General features: G+C 41.6%; 1 protein-coding gene across 8 annotated transcripts in view; it reads left to right on the top strand.

Annotated features, from left to right (window-relative positions):
• Positions 1 to 23,511, top strand: part of nf1a (neurofibromin 1a) — a 267,335-nt gene that overhangs the window by 113,322 nt on the left and 130,502 nt on the right. For 6 of the 8 annotated variants that reach the window (XM_050055267.1, XM_050055217.1, XM_050055242.1 and 3 more), the window contains 7 exons: positions 4,587 to 4,666; positions 5,990 to 6,113; positions 6,364 to 6,610; positions 16,898 to 16,971; positions 17,118 to 17,201; positions 22,828 to 23,217; positions 23,490 to 23,511. The exon at positions 23,490 to 23,511 is cut by the window's right edge and continues 118 nt beyond it. In XM_050055267.1, the coding sequence (XP_049911224.1) occupies positions 4,587 to 4,666; positions 5,990 to 6,113; positions 6,364 to 6,610; positions 16,898 to 16,971; positions 17,118 to 17,201; positions 22,828 to 23,217; positions 23,490 to 23,511 (1,021 nt within the window). The remainder of the gene's footprint in view (positions 1 to 4,586; positions 4,667 to 5,989; positions 6,114 to 6,363; positions 6,611 to 16,897; positions 16,972 to 17,117; positions 17,202 to 22,827; positions 23,218 to 23,489) is intronic. The other 2 variants (XM_050055234.1, XM_050055225.1) reach the window with 1 other exon arrangement.

Genomic DNA, 23,511 nt, shown 5'->3' with positions numbered 1-23,511 from the left:
AGAACTGGAGAGAGGGGTGGAAAATAAATGGAGGTGGGCATGGCTCGAGGAGGAGGGCGCTGAGGGCAAACGGTTTAATACATGGTTCAATAAGCGAGACGGGCCAGTGGTGTGCCCGGAGCCCTGCGGGGCCGGGATCCCACCTCAGTCGGCGTGCGCCGGCCTTCACTTTCATTGCGCCACGGGGTTTCAACCAGACCCTTTGACTCGCGCGTGCGGTAGACTCCTTGGTCCGTGTTTCAAGATGGGTTGGGTGGGTTGCCGACATCGCTGCTGACCCCTTGCGTCCGTTGTACATGGGCCGGTCCCTGCCCTGGTGACACAATGCAGTTGTGGTGCACTGAGGACAGTCCGCCCCGGTCGACAGTCACGCTGGGAGCAGGGGGTCCCGTCCCTCCCCGGGTGGGCGGGAGAGAAGACGCAGAGATACTGTGTCCTGCGGCCCCAGGAAGTGGTGAGGTCTGGGTGGGGGCGCTATAAACAAGCCCAAAAGAATGAGAGAATAAGTGAAAATGGCATCACCTGTTCTTGTATTTTGTTTCTTTTCTAAAACATAATTTAACCATTTGAAAGAAGAGCAAGTTTTCTCTTTGCACTTTAAATTGTTTGCACTATAGTTGTTACGTTAAGGAAACTCTGCTCCCAACCACCTGCAGTTAAAATACACAAACAGTTCTATTGTTTACAGTCAAACAAAAATGATTAAATTGGACTGACATGAATTTGTGTAGTTTACCTGTTTTTTTACACCTAAAAAAACCCCTAAAAATCAATATCCCATTGTAATACAACTTTAAAAAGATTTAAATTCAACTCCCAAAGCAAAATCCATGACAGCTGCTGAAAGTTGGGGTACCCGGAACCTTCTTGGTGAAAAGTTGAGAATGTTTACCTCTGCCTTCAGTAGCTTGTGAGGGGTCAAACTAGGGGTTTTTCCAAGATTCTTACTTGATTGCAAGCATTTGTTTTGCACCAAAACCACTCCTTGGTGGAACAAAGGGCCAAGCCCACTTTCCCCCACTCATCGCATCCCCTTTTTTGGTGAAATAAATATGACTGGGTGCATATACATTGAAAAGTAGCTTTATGGGTTTATTTATTTATTTGTCATGTTAAGTACTTATTTGTTTGTTTACTGGTAACTGTTGTAGCTGGTTGGCATTCACAATGAGTAACTGAATCTGGAGTAGCAGGTGCCAGATATTCTCAAACCATTTGGTTGGATCATAGACTGACACAGTACACTCCACACATATCAAATAACAATTGTCACCACTGTATTATCTACATTTCTTTTACAACTGGAAATATTTCATGTCACAACATTGATAATATGCATAGATGAATAATATAGATATCAAGCAAACAGTGATGAGGGTGGCCAAGTCAGAGGGTGAGTTAGAATAGAATAGAATAGAATAAGATAGAATAGAATAGAATAGAATAGAATAGATTAGAAACTCTTTATTTTCATTGCACATTAACAACGATGTTACCAATACAAGAAAATTGAGTTGAGCAGAGGGAGGATGAGAAATAAGTGCTGGGTGCAGAACCTCAACCACTTTTCTGATGTCAACTAGCACATGGAGGAAGGTGTCAGGAAACATGGGCCACTCCACAAAGACCTTGTTGAACTTGCCCACAAATGGTTTGAGGAGAACAACCTCTTCTTCTTTTTTTTTCCAGGGTATATTTTTTGCCTTTAATCGATAGGAAAGCGAAGTGTGAAGTGGGGAGAGAGAGAGGGAGTGACATGCAGCAAAGAGCCACAGGCTGGAATCAAACCCGGGCCGCTGCGGCAACAGCCTTGTACATGGGGCGCCTACTCTATCCACTAAGCCACCTACACCCCAAGAGAGAACAACCTCTTCAACCATGGTCGAGACAAGCAGTTGCTTGTGTCCTTCTCAGCAGGATTCACGAGCACTGCAGATAACGCAGTCAACATTGAGAGAGCGGCTGAAGTACGGAGAGAGATGCAGATAAAGCTGGGTGGACAGTCAGTGACATAGACCATGGAGGTGAAGTTCAAGTTACAAGCCCTGCCATCGCTCAGAAAAATTCAATGACAGGTCAGTGATAAGAAGATTCACCCAAACCCACTCAAGTTGTTCAACTGACTGATAATCTTCACCCAACGGGATATGACATTCGAGACAAGCATTTTGTATGAGCTTACTCCCTTCCCCTTGTCCTTGTTCAGCAACAAAGTCCAGAAAATGAACGAGGCCAACAAGGCAGGCTTTTTCCAAGACCAGCCTGAAAGACTTCACCAATCCGCTTGACCTTTCTGACCACCCCTGCTCCACTCTGGTGCTTGATGGGGGATGGCTTCTTTGCATGGTCAAGTGGTAACAAGGTCAGACTTGGCAGGAGATTGTCAACAGTTTCCTGAGCTGTGTGAAGTGTCTTGGCAGTCGCTCTCAGAAGATCATTTTTGTCTTTGATGGCTATAGCAGTTCACCAAAAGATCATGTCCACATCCAGTGTCCAAGAACTCTTGCTGTGATCAACAGTTTGGACCAGGTAAGATACATTTGACACCAAGGGCAAAGTTCATGGACATCCATCTCCTCTCTTCAACATTCCGGAAACATCAGATCACATGTACGACATACAAGGTTCCCTGTGTTCCCATGCGTTGGTTGTTGACGTTCTGTGTCAAGTTCTGCCTGTTACATGCTTTGCCTTCTTTCAAGATATACTTCTGTTTTCACAGGAATTTACATTGGTACAACACTGTGAATTGACGTGGTTAGGTTTAGACAACAAAAGTATGTGGTTAGGTTTAGGAAAAAAAGAATAGGGTTTGGCTTTAGAATCTTATGGGACGCAATCACCGCTCTCTCAGGTGAAAGTCGGTGTTTGTTGGACCCATCCACCACCCCTCCTGCCCGCCCCACTCGGACTTAAGCCACCTTAACCTTCGGCCATGTCCCGCTGGGTTTCCCCCTGACGCCACTGGGTGCCGTTAAACTATAACAATGACCGGCCGCGTATCATGCCAACGTTAAAGGATGCCTTTTTTGTTGGTTTCTGATGCTGCAAGTCACTGCCCAAGTGCTGGATTTTGTCTTCAGAGCGAGACCTGGCTCTCCTTGACGTACAGGCTACAAAGGACACACTGATCAGGGCTGGTATGGCAGTTTTCCAGTGCATATACCATGCACCAGGTACAACTTTGGATGCAACTCGATACAGCATGTTCTTGCGGCTGGGCTGATCAAATGAGAAACTCTACTTTCAACAAAGGGTGCACCTGCACAGCATTCTCTCCATGCCTAGCTCTAAACCCGGGCCTGGATGCTTCTGCAGAGTGTGTCTTTGGACCCCAGGGTTATGAGCCGGTTCCAACACTAGACCCCATGGCTCCTGAGTAGCTACTGCAGTTCACAACTGTAATTGTAATGGAGATTGCAGCAACCGGCAGTGCAGCTGCAAGAAGATTGGTGTCTAGTGTATCTCAGCATGCAGAAGTTGTAGAGGCATTACATGCAAGAACTGTATCCATAATGATGTCTGGAGAAGACTCAGACCTAGACTCCTGAGATATTTGACATTGTAGAGCAGTGTTGTTATCTAACTTGTATTCGAGATATTGAAATAAATGAATAAAGCTATTTTTGAAATTTACGTTTAAAATTAGGTGTGGCCCTTTTTTCTGCCAAGAAGTGGTTTTGCTGCACAAGAAAAGCTTGCAATCAATTCAGAATCCTGAAAAACCCCTAGATTGACCCCTCACAAATACTAAAGGCAGAGGTAAGCATTTTAAATTTTTCACCGATTTTTTTTTCTTTTTTTTTTTTTTCCCGGATACCCCAACTTTCAGCAGCTGTCATGGATTTTCCTATGGGAGTTGAATTTCTATATTTTTATATGTGTTATTATACACCTTTACAAACACATTGGTGAAGAAAATTTTTGGTAAGGAATTTCTTCCCAGATTTTCGCAATATTCCCTGACTATATAAGTCATAATGTTCAGTTTGTCATTTTATTAGACACTGTGCCAGCTGTCTACGCTTTACTGCCCATAGTTTTTAAACACACACACATTAATTGTGGTAATGACTGATATGAGAACCTCACTATATTCAACCTGTTAAAGTCCAGGGGTTAGTAATAAATATGTGATTCACTCCAGAGCACACCTGATTGATGCATCTAATCATTAAAATGGTGAAAAATCTTCCAGCTGCGCATGGCTGTGTAAAGGGGTCAAATTACTCTCCACAAACATGAAATTGATTAATACTGAGCACAAAGTGTGGCACTGGAGAAGTTTAACATGTTAGACAAACACAAAGTAATATATTCTATGATCAGGGCATGCTGGTGTTCGTGTGTGGTGTGGTTGGATGCAGAAGCTCTGTATATTTTTCGTCTTTTTGAACCTTTGCCAATCACATGCCTGATTAAGTTTGAGTCTGTATGGAAAAAAAAACAATTTAAAACATTTATTTTATTTGTTTTTTCCATTTTTTTTTTTTTCATTTGAATATTTTTTTTACTGTAAAATTTCCACTAACACAAACCAATGTTCCTCCTCATTGTTCTTTCTCTTCTGTCCTATCTGTTTTAAGGCTCTGTTAGTTCTGCACCAGCCAGAGACCATAGAATTGTGGAATCCTGATGCCCCCATAGAGACGTTTTGGGACATCAGGTACTCAAAAATCTACACATTTTTCCATAAAGCAGGGGGAGATGAAATGCTCAGCTCTAATCCATAGTCATACCAATGGAGCCACAGTTGTCTGCTGTGACTCGACCATGATGTGCTGCTTTGGGTGCCAGTGGTAGCTTTGCGTCTGCAGACCCCTTTTCTGTTTTTGAAATATTTTGTTTTCATTAAACTAAATTTAAGATATACAACATGTGTTATAAGAAAAGTTTTTGGGATTGAAGCCAGGATGCCAGTATGACTTGATAACAAAAGTGCATTGTTTATTGACCCCGTGCCCGGGCTGTGCGCTAGACAGCAAAGATTGTGAAGTAGGTCACTGCAACTGATTTGAAAACATGATATTGGAGACTTTTACTTGGTTTTGATGTGAATAAATGTGGTGTGAGATGCTTTACTTAAAGTGCACTGACTGTGTTTGACAGGCTTCAGTAATATTGTCTAGCAGGACATATGAAATTTGAGTGGCTGAAAAACATTTCTCAGTAGCAGAGGTTCTTCAGACACAACTAATGTGTTAGGTTGTGTTTGTTTTGATACATCACCACCACACAGATGGACATGTTTTGTGATTTATTTGTTATGAGCATTGAGAACTCTGTGAGCATTGAAAAGTTTAAAGGTTCCATAAATGATATTCAGAACATTAATATGGGAAAATAAAACGCCATTTGCCATGTAAAGATACAGTGGAGCAATGGTGTCCTGAACAGAGAATGAAGTCATGTTCCCTCTGTGTGTGTTGTAATCTGAGCTGCTCTGTTCTTTGTTTTGGCAGCTGGGCCTGCCATGCGTGCATGTTGGTGCATGTGAGTCCTTCCGTTCATGTTCCACTGGCTAGCTAATGTACACTGTTCTGCACTGTGCTCATATAGCAGTTACCACTAATAACATTGTGTCAACCCAGCAGTAGGACGGCGTTGTCGCGGAAGCGCAACCCTCGCCCTTTGCTTCCACCCAGGTTAACAATATTAGGTCTGACAGCAGTTGTTGCTGTTGGTAGCACTGCTAGCCGCTATTTGGCTCAGCCCCCTCTATATTTGCTAGTAACATCACAGGTGAGAGCCATGTGCAGGCAGTCCTGGCCCAGACTTTGAATGTTGCATATCACACCTTTAAAAAAGATTGTGATCAGTTCCTGAGATTTTGTGGAAAGCACTCAATTTCCAGTAATACAACCTGTTTCTAACAATAAGTGCCCTGTTTGTGTGAAAATGGACAAATCTTTATGATCCTTGATGGTCTAAACTTATTAGTGACATTTGGAGGATAATGACCTTCCTCCTTTCTTCCTTCTGACCTCAGTTCACAGGTGCTCTTCCTCATCTGTCGCAAACTGATTGGCCAACAAATGGTTAATGGGACGGAAGTTCTCAAATGGCTGAGGGAAATCCTTATCTGCAGGAACAAGTTTCTGCTTAAGAACAAGGTACAGTCCCGTTCCTTTACTGTTGCAGTAGGCTGCTTTGATAGCTACAAAAACAAATGAGGCAGCAAAACAGTGAAAATGACACTGGTATGTTCTAATGACAAGTGTAGTCCTCTTAAAGTATGTTTGGCTGTCTGAGAGGTAGATTTTTGGTCCTTTGAATGCTCAGAAAGAGTTAGATTTGGTGTGGCACCCTGTCTGTGAGAGAAGCAGTTGTGTAAAATGTATGTCTGGTCCTTGATTGTTCCAGGAATTTGCCACTATGGGTGGCGGTATCCCCATCTGCCGGCAGGCGCAGACGAAGCTGGAGGTATGTCTCTACATGTTCCTGTGGAGTCCGGACACCGAGGCGGTGCTGGTGGCCATGTCGTGTTTCCGCCACCTCTGTGAGGAGGCTGACATCCGCAGTGCTGCTGACGAGGTGCCTGTCCAAACCATCCTCCCCAACTATGCCACCTTTAGTGAACTGGCCTCTGTCAGCAACATGATGGGAACAGGTCAGTACTCTTCAAGTTGAGTTGATTCAGTTTCTCACCTTCAATACTAAAATGTAGCTTGAGTTCAGTACTGCACCTCATCTTCTGACAAATGATATGTTTTCAATTCAGATAGACAGATGCCTTAGTTTTCTTCCATCTCTTATCCTCGTGTGATGTAAAGGTGAGGAGAGAACAATGGAATAATAGAGGGCAGAAAATGCTTAAATGTTTTAAACTGGACAGATATCCATCCACGTTTCCAGATCTTGTAGAATTTCTAGTTGAGCTTTGATATTATCTTCTCAGCAGTGGTGATATAGTGGTGGAGTCAGTTGTTGAGTAAGCACTGTAGTAAAGGTCTCAGCTTAGTTTGCTGTGATCTTTAAGCACTGCAGTATTATTTTGAATATGGCCATCAGAGGGTTTGGATCACTAACTGTGCCACATACAAGGTTCCAAGGTTAATGTCATGTCATTCTACAACACAATGAAATGCAACCTGTAGTTATTTTATGCTACACAAGAACAAAACAAAAACTATTTGATATGGTAGAGTACAGAGGATTAGTTGAATCTTAGAGCTCGAAGAGGAAAGCTGCTCCTTCAGCCTGAATCGGCTACCCAGCTCGCCAACAGTTACTGCTCATCACTGTTGGTGTGTGCTTTGTGCTTACGTTAGCTGCTGAACAAGAGTCTGTTGTTGAGTGGCAGCTTGTTTTTCGGCTGGGGGGTGTGTATTTTACTGTGCTACTGGGTTAGCTGCTAACGAGAGATTTTTCCTTCACAGTGGCTCATTCTTTGTTTCATCTCCTTCAGCAACCCCAACGTTTTAGAGCAGAGACTACTGCTTTTGTTTTCACAATTTTAGAAACCTCATCTCATACTTGGCGATTTTGCAATCATTTAAAATATGGCTGGGTGGTCAGTTAAACAGTTTTTGTTGTGTAACAAACTCATAATAAGTTTTTTTTTTTTTTTTTTTTTTTTTTATTACCCCTGACTTAAAAACAAACACAAAGCAAACTTTATTGGAGCAACTGGCTGCCGCATCTGCACAATTTTTTGTTTGTTTGTGTTTTACATAGGTGGGGAGGTTTACAGTCACCTCTGTGGTATCTCCACTAAATTTTGAAGTTTGAACTGTGATGCTGTGTGGCTGCGAGTCACTTTTGTTATGAGGAAGTCAGCTCACCAGTCTGTAAACTCTCCTCCAGTAGACTTCTGCTAGCTGGCCAGGCCAAGGTTTCAAAATGTAAACATCAGTAAACATCCTGGTTAAGATAGAGAAGAATGGGCACAGCTGAAGTAGGATCCTGCTAGCTATTGTACAGGCATGGGACAATAAACTGGAGAGCTTTATACCACATAGCTTTCCAACAGGAAATCAAAACTGTAATATCCTTTGCTTAACCATAACTTGTTGAAATCCTGGAATACCGGACTTGTCATTCAGCCAGGTGACTCCTTTTCTATATGCCAATCTAACTGAGCAGAGGACTCTGGCGAGAGAAGGAGAAGAGGCGTGTGCTTTATGGTGAATAAGGACTGGTGTGACAGTGGGAATATGAGCTGCTGTCCACTTCCTCCCCACCCTGCGCCACAAGGGGAATAAACATTTTGGATCACTGATGTACGCCGTTCAGAGGCGGCTACAGAGCGGAGACACTGCCCATGTTAGGGAGGAGCGACCATGTTGAGGTCAAGAAATATAAACAAACATGGACTCATACCCACAGTGACACAATAGATGGAGCCAATCAGAGTCTGGAGCACGTTCCAGGACACCACCGTGGACGTCACCGAAGGCATCATTGAATTCACTGAGTCTGTGGTGGATTTAATTTATAAAACAACAGAGGCAACCGTACCCAAAACTACAGTTAAAATAAATCCACAACCAGAAACCATGGATTACCAGAACCATCCAGGATGTCATAGACACACACACACTGCAGCTCATCTGGGAACATGCACAGTTATAAAGCAGTAGTCTACAATGTAAGAAGAGCAGAAAAAGGACAGAATCACAGTGCACAAGTTGAAGAAGCTGACAGGATCGCATATCACTGGAGTTGTACCTTGTATGACTCCATGTGACAAATAAATTATTGATTGATTTAATGTCAGTCATCATGGCAGTTACAAAAAACAGAAATACTCCAGTCATGGAAAGAACCAAAACATCTGACTGTGGCTGCCCACGTCATGTCTTCATCTGCATCTCATCTAATCCTGGAGAATGTTCTGTGGCTCATATGGAGTCTGTAAACTTCTCTCTAGTAGAGCATGCCAGATGCATATTGATGTTGGATATTGACGAATCTACTAAACTAATTGTAATACCCACAATATTCCTTATATGTGTGAGCGGAGTTCCAATTGCAGCTTGATGTGATCTAAAAAGGAGATGAACTACATAAATTGTCGCATATAAAATGGCTACTATCGGCCTGTTCTAGGGCCTCAAGTTGGAGACAAGTGTTTGTCTTTTTGTTGTTGTGTTTTTGACAAAATATCAGTTATGCAGATAGCAAAAAAGTCAAACAATTGTTGGACGGACAAATCTATCAACTCTTAAAAGGGCACATCTTTTCTGACTTCCGGTGGAACAGTAGAACAACATGCACGCTTGAGTCGTGAGCATCCCTAAGCCAACATAATAATCTCCACCAAAACTTGAGAAGAAAACACAGGAAGACACAGAACTTTCAACAATGAGCGGAGGGACAACAAGATCAAAGAATAATAAAAAAGCCGATAATCAAAACAAAGAAATTAGCCAGCCGGCGGACGAGAAGAGTACACTAGCATCCGAAGCTAACAACACCATGGCTACATTTCAAGCTAGCTTGGAAGGCATTAGCAAACAAATCCAAGCCCTGCAAAGTGAAATGAAAGCAGACCTGAAAGCGTTCAAGGAGGATATTTCAACCCAAATGAGAAGTGAGCTGACAGAACTCAAGGACGACATTTGTAAAATTAACTACAGAGATGGTTGAGCAAAATTAAAAGATGAACGCAGCGCTAAAGCGCATTGAAGATGTTGAGACATGGAACTCCGAGGCGAATAGTGTACTGCAGGAAATGATGAGAGAACACAAGACCGTGAGGGACAAACTAGATGACCTGGAGTCGAGGTCCAGACGGAACAATTTACGAATATATGGCATACAGGAGGATGCAGAGGCGAAGAACGACTCGGTCGCAGCGTTTATGGAAGAGTGGCTCCGGGAGGAGTTTGCATTGGATGGGGACCTGCAGATCCAACGCCCCCACCGAGCTATGGCACCAAAACCCAAAGCAGGGCAACCTCCCAGATCAATCGTCATTAACTTTCAGCAGTTTAAAGTGAAGGAGATGATACTGAAAAAAGCGTGGGAGAAGAAAACAGTCCAACTCGGTGGAAACAGGATCTATTTTGACCACAATTACACTGCGAGGACACTGCAGCAGTGTAAAGCCTATCTAAACATCAAAAAGACGCTAAAAAGGGAAGGCGTACGCATCCAAACACCCCTAAACAAGATGCACATCCACTGGGCAAACGGAGTGAAAACTTATGGCAGCGTGGTGGAGACAACCAGCGACCTGCGGAAAAGAGGATACGAAGTGGAGGACCCCCAGGGCATCACCGGAGAAACCGACCTACTCAAAAGGCTCCAGTTAACCGGGAACGCGGGTTGGAAACAAGTTAGAAGCGAGTGGAGATCGGAAACCGGGAGACAAGCGAGAGAACGGCTGCTTGAGTTTCAGCACGGGGACAATAACGCGAGGCGAGAGTCAAATACAAACTATTTAGTTTGAGTTTAAAGGAAAAGGATTTAAGGACAGACGTGTATAATGTTTCTGTGATGAAGGTAAATTACAGTTCATAATATGATTTGCACAAGAGAGTTATAGATGATGGACATATTGGCTTGAGAGGGACTGAAACATAGCAAGACAACACTAGTATGGGTAGATTAACCCCTTATGGGTTAAATCCCACTGCTAGCAGGGGGCCCTTTCTAAATGTAAGGCTTTCCCCCTCAAAACAAAAAGAAAGTCAACATAAAATGAGGGCTGTTGACATCTCTTTGTGGAGGTCACCTTTCTTGTATATAGTTGAACTTAAATGTTCATATTGGTTGTTCATTATAATGTTTAACACACTTAAGTACCTTATTGATAGCCTGTGGGGGAGTTATTACAATGTAAATGGACCTGAAATAATTAATGGAAACCAAACAAGAGATCAAACTTATGTGCTTAAATGTTAATGGTTTAGGAAACCCAGTCAAAAGAGCTAAAATTATAACCAAGCTTAAAAAGGAAAGGACACAGATCAACTTCTTACAAGAAACTCACTTATCACAAACAAAACATGAGAAATTGAAAGGATTTGGTTTCAAAAATACGTTTTATAGTTCACACTCAAATACTCGCAAAAGAGGAGTAGCAATTCTGATATCCAACACAATCAAATTTGAATGTCAAGAAGAAATAAAGGATAAAGAAGGATGATTTATTATTGTTAAAGGGGTAATTAACCGATCACAGATTACTTTCGTCAACATATACGCACCGCCTGAGAGCAATAAGCAATTTTTCAAATTTTTACTGGACTCTATTGCAGCAGAAACTGAGGGCATTATGTATCTGTGGAGGAGACTTTAATATAATAATGGATTATGACCTGGACTCAACTAGCTGCAAATGAAACAAGAAGCCTATTGCAAAAATTGTGAAAAACACATGGGAGGAAATGGGCTTTTTTGATGTGTGGAGGGACTTTCACCCTCTGCGGAGAGACTTCAGTCACTACTCAGCAACACACTCAGTTTATTCCAGAATTGATTATTTTTTTATGCAGAAAGAGAATAGACATAAACTACAAGGATGTTATATTGGAGTAGCTGATGTGTCCGATCACAACGCTACTTGCTTGAAGATTTAAGTGGTAGTCAGAAAGATACAATATGGAGATTGAATGTGGGAATATTAAACAACAAATTATTGGTGGAGCAAATTAAGACTGATATCCAATGTTACTTGGAGGAAAACGATAATGGTGATACAAATCCAGCCATATTATGGGATGCATTAAAAGCAGTCATCCACGGTAAATTAATTGCAATCACAAGTAACCTTAAAAAAGAAAAAGTAAAACAATATAAGACACTTGAAACTGAACTAAAACAATTGGAACAAAAAGATAAAGGAAAAATTGACCAAAAGATACAACAATAAATGAAAGAGATAAAAAAAAAATTGACGAATTACTCCAACAGGATGTAAAGACAAAGGCAAGATATTTAAAACAAAATTACTATGAATCGGGCCCCAAAGCAACTAAGTTGTTGGCGAGAAGACTATGGAAACGACAGACAACGGTCCATAAATTACACGATCCCAAAACTAATCAAATTATATCTGAACCAAAAGAAATTGAAAACATATTCTGAGACTACTACAAAGAACTTTACACTCAACCGCCTTCCTCAAATCCAAATGATGTAAAAGCATTTATCAACACTTTGGATCTACCATATATCGGTACAAAACAAAATGAATGCATAACAAAAACGATAACTATAAAAGAAATCCAGAAAGCAATAGGAAAACTAAAAACAAATAAATCACCTGGCAGTGACGGATTTCCGTCTGAGTGGTATAAGAAACTAGAAATAGAATTATCCCCTCTATTACACATCACATATAACTGGATCCTGACTAATGGTGTTATTCCTCCTTCATGGAATGAAGCGGCAATTATTGTTCTCCCTAAACCATTAAAAGATAAACAATTTTGCCAAAATTATAGACCAATTTCAATTTTAAATGTTGACTACAAACTTTATACCTCTATCATATCAAACAGACTTCAATCATTTGCATCAGACTTAATAGATGAAGACCAAACTGGCTTTGTTACAGGTAGACAAACAGAAGACAATATTAGAAGAACGTTACACATTATACATAGAATACATAAAAATAAACTACCAGCAGCATTGATAAGTTTAGATGCAGAAAAAGCGTTCGATAGGGTTAATTGGGAATATTTATATTTAACATTAGAGAAATTTGGATTCAACAAAAATCAATTCAGTGTATCAAGTCTATCTATAACAAACCCTCAGCTAGAGTAAAAGTTAACGGCTTTTTAACGGCCTTTTGTGTTTTCACTTGTTGGTTTCCAGTTTCCACCTGCAGGTACAGTGGCGAAAAGCAGCAGCAAGCAGGCTAGTCACAAGTGCTGGTGCATTTGAAAAAAGGCGAAAAGGCAATGTGACCGGCGATTTCATAAAATGAGGGTCAACATCGGGGTAGCCTTTCCCAGGTGGAGAGAGCTGCTGAAGGAGAATCACAGCTCCCAGGTGGAGAGAGCTGCTGAAGGAGAATCACAGCTAACAGCGGCTAACAGCTGTTAGCTGTTAGCCGCTGTTAGCGCTGTTAGTGCTGTTAGCAGCGCTGGTCGCTAACAGCTGTTAGCGACGCAGTGTTGCGAGGAGAGGGATGAGGTGTGTGAGGTTGAGCCACTTGTCTGTTGTCAAAAGACAAGACGTGATTGGTTTGTTTCGATTTACAGACGCCCCAACAGTCCTATATTGTAAACACTGCCAGCATGGTGAGGAGGGGGTTTGTCAACTCGCATCGTCTGTGTAGGACCCTGAATGAATACTCCATGCAGTATCGGATGACATGGTTTCATAAATGACATGGTTTCATCAATGTTATCATAGCTTTTTGGTACACAGCAGCTACCGTTGTTGCAATACGCGTTTGAAACAGTGAGGCACTAGAGTGCGCTATCCATTTGAATGCAATATACGATCTCAACACTAGATGGGAGAAATTCCTACACAGTGCCCGTTTAAATCCCAATTCTCATTTTTACCCCTACCCCTTCGTCTACCCCTTCCCCTTCGTCTAGCCCTTGCCCCTCAAAACGGAGTGCCAAGGGCTAGGGGTGAAGATATTCCCCTAAGAAATGGGACAGCACTCGATTACCGCTACGTCATCAAACGTTATCGCTAGCTGCCTGCTACGTCAGCAGAGGCGACAAGTGTTTATCACAAACATTCAAAATGCCGTCTGCAAACGTTGTAATGTCCATTGCTTGGGTTTTAGTGTTATTTCTGCGGCTGTCCACAAGTCGCAGAAATCAAAGGAGGAGAAGATATCTTCGACGCATACAAGTGCTGATGGACCAGTTTTTGGTATGTATGGATTAGCTGTAAATAGACGTTTTGTTGTATTTAACATTAACCGAGCTAATCAACGCTAACGTTAGCTAATGAGCTTACCTAAACATGTGTAAACATTCGTGTATACATTTATAGCTCGCTTTGGCTGCTCGTTGCGCCATTTTGCCGGTGTTCACACTTAATTGTGGGAAAATTCCATGTACCCCTTGGTTGCTAGTGTGGTCCGGGAAAATCTTCGTTTTTAAGGGCTATTTGGCCCTAGCCCTTGGCACTCGCCCTCGATCCACAGGAGAATTGGGATACCCCTTCCCCTCATGTGAACGCGCAAAACTAAGGGGGAGGGCTAAGGGGTGGAATTGGGATTGAGCCTAAAAATAAATTGGGAAGCAAAATCACTTAAATACATTGGTATAAACATAACTAAAAACCTATCCAAATTATACCATAACAATTATGAACCGATTGATGTCAATATAAGGAAGGATGGACTGGAAGCCCAATTCCATAAATGGGATAAAGTAATCTCAAGATTTATATGGGAAGGCAAAAGACCCAGAATTTACACTACACTCCAATTACCTAAAAACAAAGGGGGCATGGGACTTCCAAAACTAAAAGAATACTTCCACGCAGCACAATTGCGCCCAGTTATTAACTGGTGCAACTCAGATTATGTTGCTCGTTGGAAAGACATAGAAATTTCTGAATCTAAATTCCCAATTCAAACAATCATAGGGGAAAGAAAGATTCCTGCCCATGTAAATGATGAGGCAGAACTTAATCCAATAACAATATTCACTCTTGATATATGGCATTCCATTATTAAACAACTAAACATAGGAAAGGAACTGGTACTGCTAAAATGGATAATACCTAATGTTGAATTTGAACCAGGAGAATCTGATCACAGATTCAAACAATGGTTTGGAAGTGGTATAACGGCCGTATGCACAGTCATTCAAAATGGTGAGATAAGAAGTTTTCAAGATTTAAAAACTAGACATGACCTAACACAACAGGACCAATTTAGATATTTTCAATTGAGGGATTATTCTAATAAAAAAAAATCAAAAGAACTAAAGATGAAATACACCATATCATAAATCTGTTTGTAAAAGCATATTGTATGACTATTCCCAGTGCCGTGTCAAATCTGTACCATTGTCTAATGGATTCCAGGAAGAATTCAACATTGTATATTAAGGCAAAATGGGAAAAAGAGCTGGGCTAGGGAATTCCAGAGGGGATGTGGGGTGACGTGGAAAATACAACGATCAACGTCACAATCGCAAAAATGGCGGAAATTTAATAGAGCTGTACCCAAATATTTGGATATTCGAATATTCGTTTCTATTGGTAGGTATTCGTTATGAAAATTTAGTATTCGATATTCGTTTCTTTATTTACTTTATTATTTTTTTTACATATTTTTTTTGGTGCTAAATGTAGTCTTTTGTTGTTGGTAAATGTAGGTTATCAATAAAAATCAAAACTTTTAAATTGCATTGTTAAAAATGTGAAAATATAGTATAGCCTACCAACTGAGCTTGTGTGCATGGCACGCTTGAGCGCACCCGTCTGAGGCTGTGGATCAATGCCAAGTTTTACTACTTTATCACTCTTCCCTCTAACTTGTAGCTGTTTTTTCGTTATCTTTTGAATTTAATATGAATTATGGAACTGTTTTTGTCAACGTTTGTTTCCCCCGTTTTGTACAATAAATTATTTGTTTAAAGTTTCAATAAGTTTCTTTTGGAGTGCGTGACACAAGTGTGTTTTGAAAACGACCGCGGGCTGTCACCTGCTCAATGCATCAGTACCTTTGGATGCCATGACAGTAAAAGATTATAGATTAATAGATTATAATAATAATGTCAAAATATCATTTACAGACCGATTTAACAGACGATCACTGCTGCCCGACCCGCAGGTCCATTTGCGGGTCCCGCGGGTTACGGGTCGAACCGCGCATCACTACTCAGCTCAGTCTATAAAGGCTGTACACAACAGTAAGGCTATAGACATTATATTCTATTCAGGCTGGCAGAACCAGCAGCGCATCTGCTCTACAGTGCACGGCACTGCTGATTAACCATTTTATTGCAGCACAGAGTGTCTGCCAGCAACCAATTACTTACAGAGGCTTCCTACAACTTGTTTCAACAGTTCCGATTTAATCATAAGACAAATTAAACAGGATGACTAGCCAATGTGAAAATCAAAAGAAAGCATAGAATAATGTACTGAAGGAGACTGTTGTGCCATCACATTTTTCTGTGGTTTGAGAGCAAAGATCCGGTCGCCGCTGTGCAAAACTCCGCAATCGAAAATCCCCGGAGCTGGCTCAAGACTAAATCTCCAGACCTCAAACAATGGCTGAACATCATAGACGATACCTTAGTTACCTTAGAAACTCACATACAAGCTGAAAATGAAGGAGGAATGCTTCACAAAAGACTGGGAAAAGTGGTTGTCATATAGATCGAACAAGACACAAGGACAAATGTGACTCAAGTGGATTGTAAACTTCTACCCCCCACAGGCCACAGGCCATGTACACATTTTGTTGCATTTCGTGTTTTGTTTTTTTTTGTTTCATGTTTTTTATTTGTATATTTTCCGCCTGCTTTCTGTAAGCACTGCTAAAAGAAATCAATAAAGACACAGTTACAAAAAATAAAAAAAATAAAAAAAAGGGCACATCTTTTCTGTTGACAGATGCAGGGAACCACACCCAAAATAGAATCCCTGGGAAGGGACTGTCTCTGGTTCAACTCAACCATGAACTAGCCCTAAGTCTTGAGGGCGTCACTGTCAATTTCGTGTAATAAAGAGACCATCTCATTGACAGTGAAGCACAGATCAGAGAGCTCTTTGTTACTGAGTTGCAAGAATGCAAATGCCCAAAGAGGGATATCCTCATCTACCAAAACAGAAACCCCATATTCAGGATATTAGCTGATATGATGGATAGTATAAAACATGGAAAGTATGGTGCATTGTTAAATCTCTGTCAGTAAGCAGAACGAAATCCCTCCATCTGGAACTTAGTACAAATTTACCAGCTGTTGCCAGTGTGAGGACTTCATGAAGAGTTTTGCACTTGTCTCCACAGGCCGGTCCACCTTACAGAAGAGGGTGATGGCCTTGCTCAGAAGGATAGAGCACCCTACGCCAGGAAACATAGAGGTAACATTCAGTTCAAATCCAAACCCACATTCTTCCATGCCTATATATGATGTCAGCTTAGCATTTGTTATTGCTCAGTTTTCTCTCACCTCTGTCTGTGTACTATTGTTAATGTTCTGTTGATTCTCTGTTGGTTCCACCTTTAGGCTTGGGAGGACACATATGCTAAATGGGACCAGGTGACCAAACAGATTCTCAACTTCCCTAAAAACAAGGCAGATGATGGGCAGGTAAGCACGTGACAGAAGGGACCTCTCCTTTCTGTGTACTTTAAGCCTCGATTCCACAAGCAGTACGGTACAGTTCAGTTTGGTACGCTTTTTTTGTTCATTTCCACTATGTAAAGTTGAGGATGGTACCAATGGAACCATTCCGTACTGTCCCAAATTTTGGTACCCCATCTGTTAGGGTACCTAGCACACAGATCTGATACTAAAAGGTGGAGTGGTGAACACTGCATTCCATTGATTGGTCAATAGCCGACAGTCACTCTGCTCAGGGCCGAGTTGTGGCTGGTTTTTAGGCCTTACGCACTCTTCATACAGTTAAGAGTTTTATTACTGTAACTATAAAATGAAAGGATGTTTTACTGCCTCCAGCAGCTGTAGTCAGAGTAAAAAATAATTTAATTTACTGTACTGACTGCCGGCGACTTTTAAGGTGGAAGGTAAACTTGTAACGTTACTCATTGCATGAGTTGACAATCTGACTCAATCAACACACCTTAAGTTTCACTTAAACAACTTTGACCATTGCTTTAGTTTTTATATGACATACACTTTTAGTTATGAGTGGATCTTCAAGCGTTTATATATATTAATTTCGGCTGGGTTATGTGAACTGCATATATCCCAGTCCTCAGTTTTGTGTTGTTTGTTTATTTTGTTCTAAAAATGTCTGTGTGCAATTCTGTGGACAACAAACGAGGTGCAGACTTCCATCTGTGTCACCGGTAATGAGGAATTACAGTTAGGGCTGGGCGATATGACCAAAATCTCATATCGCGATATAGGTCATTTCATATCCCGATAACGATACATATCACGATATAGCAAATTTTAATCCAGTGAATAAAAAGTTGCCCCCCCCCCACCACCACCGGCATAAATGTGTCTCCGTGTGTGCTTTTACGTAGCATGCAGGTGTTCTGGATTTAGAGGTGTGACGGAGATCAGATGTGATCAGAGCTTTAAACTCTGCCATGAGGGAGTACAAAAACGTTGCTAGGACGAGGGGAGGACATTTCTCCTCGTTTAATAACATTGCGATGAGTCGGGCAACCGACTCATTTTAAAGAAGACGAAAGAAAAAGAGAGAGAGAGAGTGAGCAGCTGTGGTTGAGCAAGCTAGAGAGTGAGTGAAGAGAGGGAGCGCTGGTAGCGAGAAAGCTGGTGAATCAGATCAATGAAAAGTTAATTTCTGATTCTTTCACAGCGGTTATGTTCTAAAGCACAAACACGCCCACAACCCCACACACCTCCGCTCAACACTGAGGCTGTACTCCGCACCACCTGATTTGGTCTGAATATTGTTGCCGTCTCGCTGCATCTCTGCGGGGCTGTGTGTGCAGCGCAGCAGAGACAGACAGCGGAATTATATAAACTCATTATGTTACTGTAAGTACCGTAAAAGCTTCATGAATTAAAAAGCCAAGAAGAGAAATTTATCAATGTGATCCACGCAAAAGATATTGCCGTAAAAAATGTAATTTGCGTCACAACGATATAAACGATAGGGCAAAATATGAAACGATAGACATTTTTCTCTTGTCACATGATATATATCATCATATCGCACAGCCCTAATTACAGTGAGTGCTGGACCGAGCTGTGAGTGACGACAACCCCACCCACATTTAAGGGTACTGTTTGTGGTGGAAACGCTAGGGTCTAGGTACCATGTCTGAAGGCTTAGTTTTGATTCCAAAGGTAACATACCGAAAGTGTTTGGTGGAAACGGGGCTTTTGAGTGATGGCATTGATGCCTCCTCGTGTTGCCACAAAATCTGCGCTTGTGGCTGTTGGGATGGGTCTTCTAGTTAAAGTAGTTCAGAGACGTGTCCCCGATGCTGCCACGGTTTCCAAACATGCTTGATTTTCTTTGAGCAAAAACTGGGTGTGCCTGTTGTTATGGCACCTTTGAAACGAGTCTGAGACAAGAAAAGAACAGTATCTAGTGACAGTGCAGAGACAGTGTTTCAGAGTAAGTGCACAGACATCATTCAGTGAGAGTTCACAGACAGTATCCAGTGAGAGTGCACGGACAGTATCCAGTGAGAGTGCACGGACATTATCCAGTAAGTGTGCATGGACAGCAGGGGTTGCGTTAACCGGATATTCCCGGTCATTGACCGTTTTTTACAACAATGACCCGAAAATCTGAAGGCCGTTGGTCATTTTGACCGGTTGCAATTACCACCCCTGCCCACTTGGCGGCGGAGTGCACAGTCAGTGGTTTAAGTGGCTGCTATTTTTACACTGCAGAGAAAAAGTCATTCATCTGCTTCATGTAGCGTTGTTGACATAACGGCCTGGACACACCAGATGCGGTAGTGCAGCAGAAGTCCTGCGAGTATACTCGCAGGCGCTTGACTGTCCACACAGGCAGCGCATTTCTCCTGCGCTCTCCGCGCCGGTTAAACATCGACTCCACACGTCTGTTCCCATCAGTACTCGTTTTTTCACTTCAACAGGTCATTTTAAACATGGGTAAGTCCATATTTTAATCGTTTTTTATAACATAATAACTTAATGACAATTTGTCATTGCGTGTCCATGTATTGAGCGCGTTGGATAAACACTGAATGAATAGGGCATATTGTTCTGACCATTTTATTTTTGTAGTTATGTCTGTAGGCTCGGTGACACAAAATTAAAATTGTAATGAAGTGATTAGGGTATTGAAAAATGTGTTCGGTTATGCACTGTTGTGTTATTTTAAATTATAAACATGGTATTTTCTCCTCACGTTCCTCAGTGCATGCTGTTGTTATTTTATTTTGAAAATTGGCCGGATTCTCTCGTCTTTTCTGTGTCCGACTTCCTGTTTGGTATGATCTGCTCTATCCAGCTTGACAGAAGCGCTCGCGGCTCGCGTGAAAAATAGACCAGACGCCGAACTGAAGCACTGCGGTGTGTGGATGTCTGTTCATCTTTTCGTTCATGTCCTTATTAATGCACACTTTATAACTTGCTTGTTGGATTTATTAAAAATGAACGAATGAAAACTAAATGTCTTTGAATATCTTTATTTTAAAAACGAAAATTAAAATGACTGGTAAAAATAGATTATGACCGGATTTTTATGACCCTGTCGGTCAAAATGACCGGCGATGTAAAAATGTATAGTGCAACGTCTGATGGACAGTATCCAATAAGAGAGCACAGACAGTATCCAATGGGAGAGCACAGACAGTATCCAGTGAGAGTGCACGGACAATATCCAGTGAGTGTGCATGGACAGTATCCAATAAGAGAGCACAGACAGTATCCAGTGAGAGTGCACGGACAATATCCAGTGAGTGTGCATGGACAGTATCCAATAAGAGAGCACAGACAGTATCCAATTAGAACGCATGGAAAACCAGAGGTGTAGAGGAACAGAGGCAGCAGGGATACCCACATGCACACACTGAAAGACATTTTAAATGTAATAAAGTGCTGGGGAAAGAAAAGAAAATGGAGTGGCATAATAAGATACATCAAAATGTACACAAACCATCTTTATACACCAGAATCAGAATCAGAATCAGATTCTGGTGAATAAAGATGGTTTGTGTACATTTTGATGTATCTTATTATGCCAGCCCATATATCTAATCTTAGTAAAGCACTGAGGCAAATGCAGTAAAAATACAATTAAAAAAAAAAAGTTAATCCAAATATAAAGCAGAGGTCTGTGCCACCAGTTCTGTTTTCCACTCAGGAGGAGGGCATTTGATTTCTCCTCTAATTATTTGACTCTATTCCTCATTAGTTTAGTTATTTTAGTAAACTCTGTTGCTCTCTAGATAATTGTGTGGTGTTTTGAATTTATGTCTTATGTTATTGATTTTTGTGTGGATTAAAAATGTATTTGATGTTGTTCCCTTTTTTAACTCCAACCTGCCACAAGGCTCATGTCAACCCCTTCTGTGCCCCCTTTTGATACATTCACCACGGGGCTCATGCATAATGAAACAAACTAGCAGCTCATTGGATTTGCACCATGTAGTCAGACAGATAAAACGTAGTCAGACAGATAATGAGGTTTGCACTGGTGTGACACTCTGTGCAGGTGCAGTGGTCTCATTAAATTTATGCGGGGGCTGTGTAGTTTTATTTAGTTCCAGTGTCTGTCAGAAAAGCCGTACCTCAACCTTCAAACTTTTGCACTTCAGTAGTTTTTCTCTCCTGGCCTGCTAACAGCCTGCTGAAGCTGAGGTTGACTGTTTAACAGTGGTTCATAATACCAGTGCTGCCAACTGTTTTCTATAGAAAGTAGCTAAAACCCGCTCAGAGAGGCTGTTGGGAGAAGTCTGCCTTCAGAGCCTTCTGCCAATAAGCCTGATGTTGGGTAGGTTTAGGAAAACAATAGTGGTTTGGGTTCAAAAGGAATAGATTTCTGCTACAAAGCCATGAGGACTGACTTCTTCCATGTGACTCAAAAAAAGTCACCAGATGACATCATACATTATTTGAATATGTATTACACTAGAGCTTTGTGATTATGTAAAAACTCATAATTACAATTATTTTGATCAGTATTGAGATCAGGATTCTTGACTTGACTTTGGAAACATCATGCATTTATTAAACTTTAAAAAAACTTAGCAGTGGATTGTCTTGAGCTTTAATATAATTCAGCCATAGGTGGCTGATTGCCTTATTCTTCCTGTAAACTTCAAGGCATTCAAATATTGGCATATTGTCAATAAAAATAAACAGCACAAATGTCAGTAATGTAATGTAATTGTCTAGCATAATACTCAGAGCTGTTGATAAATCTTGAACTGCAGCTTGTGCTCCTTTATACAGGGCAGGCCCAGTGGACTGACTGATGTGAAAGCCCTTTTTAGTGGAGCTAAAGTACTTTGATTACATGCTTTCATTTGGTATTCTCTTAGACATACGGTCTATGGGAGTGTGGATAGATATCTGCAGGACAAAACGTGAGCATCCTTGCAAAATGGAATGTGGCTCAATAATTATTTTATCTCAGTGATCTTGTTTTCATTATTGTTTCATTATCATAACAGAAATAAAAACTGGTCCACCATTATACAATACTGCTATCATAACATCTATGAGTCTAAATCTACCTGCAATATGATTAACTTTGTATGTAGGCTGTTGCACAGACTGCAGATCTGAAGTGTCATGAATAGAGGACATTCAGACACATAAGAGTGTATTTGTAAATCAGCAGTAAAGATAAATAGTTTAGAACAAAAGCAAAGGAGGAGGAGTTTCTTTGGCAAACAGTGGGGGTTAGTGAGTGGTCATTGGGATTTAACTGTATAAACACGCATTTACAGCTCATTCATGTTTCTGTCTGGCTGATGATTGCTCAACTTAAGGTGCTGCTACTCTCCATTCAGTGAGCACAGCTGCAGCTACAGTGGGCAGGAGGAGTGCTCAGTTACACAGGAATGTTGCTGACTCTCTTCAAGGGAGGGGAGCTAGTATCTAGAGTTGTCTCTATGCTCACGTTTAGGAAGAAAATTACTTAGCTGGCACCAGTTTAGATATCTCAGTTTGTTTTTGCGTGTTGAACTTCAGGTGGGGACCTGTGCATTGTGGAAATAGAGACAGTGTAGAATAATACACACTCTGGTGTTGTGCTCCTGCCGTTCAGTGTTTTTGTGTTTTCCCACAGCAGGAGTGGATCAACATGACAGGATTCCTGTGTGCACTTGGTGGTGTGTGTCTTCAGCAGCGCAGCACCCCCGGCCCAGCCACCTACAGCCCACCTATGGGCCCCATGAGCGAGCGAAAATACTCCATGGTCTCCATGGGCCCCTGCGATGTGTCTAACCCTGTGGCCTCAGCCTCTTCCTGCTCCTCATCGGCCTCCTGTGAGACGCCCGTCAGCCGCTTCCTGGACAGGCTGCTGGCCCTGCTGGTGTGTGGTCATGACAGGGTTGGCCTCCATGTTCGCACAAATGTGAAAGACCTGCTGGGGCTGGAACTGAGCCCCGCCCTCTACCCCATGCTCTTCAACAAGCTGAGGAACAGCATTGGCAAGTTCTTTGACACACAAGGACCGGTGAGTGGAGTTCCAATCCTTCAGACTCACAGTTTGATTTTTATCCTGGTATCAAAAGAAATGGACCTGATGAGTGTAGTAAATTCAACATTTTGGTGGGCAAATATTCACCTCATCCCAAATTGGAGCAATGAAAAAACTAGTAATCCACGTATAAACTAGGTTTTCTAAAACATTTTAAGACGATCTCACTTTTTCTGTTAGTTAGATTTATCCTCTAACCCCAGTAATGTTTTTGTCTGAAATGTACTGAGTGCGTCTCCTGTTTCCAGGTTCCCATTAATGAAACTAACA

The sequence above is a fragment of the Epinephelus moara genome, chromosome 2 (assembly GCF_006386435.1).
Source record: "Epinephelus moara isolate mb chromosome 2, YSFRI_EMoa_1.0, whole genome shotgun sequence".
In the NCBI taxonomy this organism is placed as follows: Eukaryota; Metazoa; Chordata; class Actinopteri; order Perciformes; family Serranidae; genus Epinephelus; species Epinephelus moara.
Note: the sequence above shows the minus strand (reverse complement) of the source record. Positions and strands in the feature narration are given on the sequence as shown.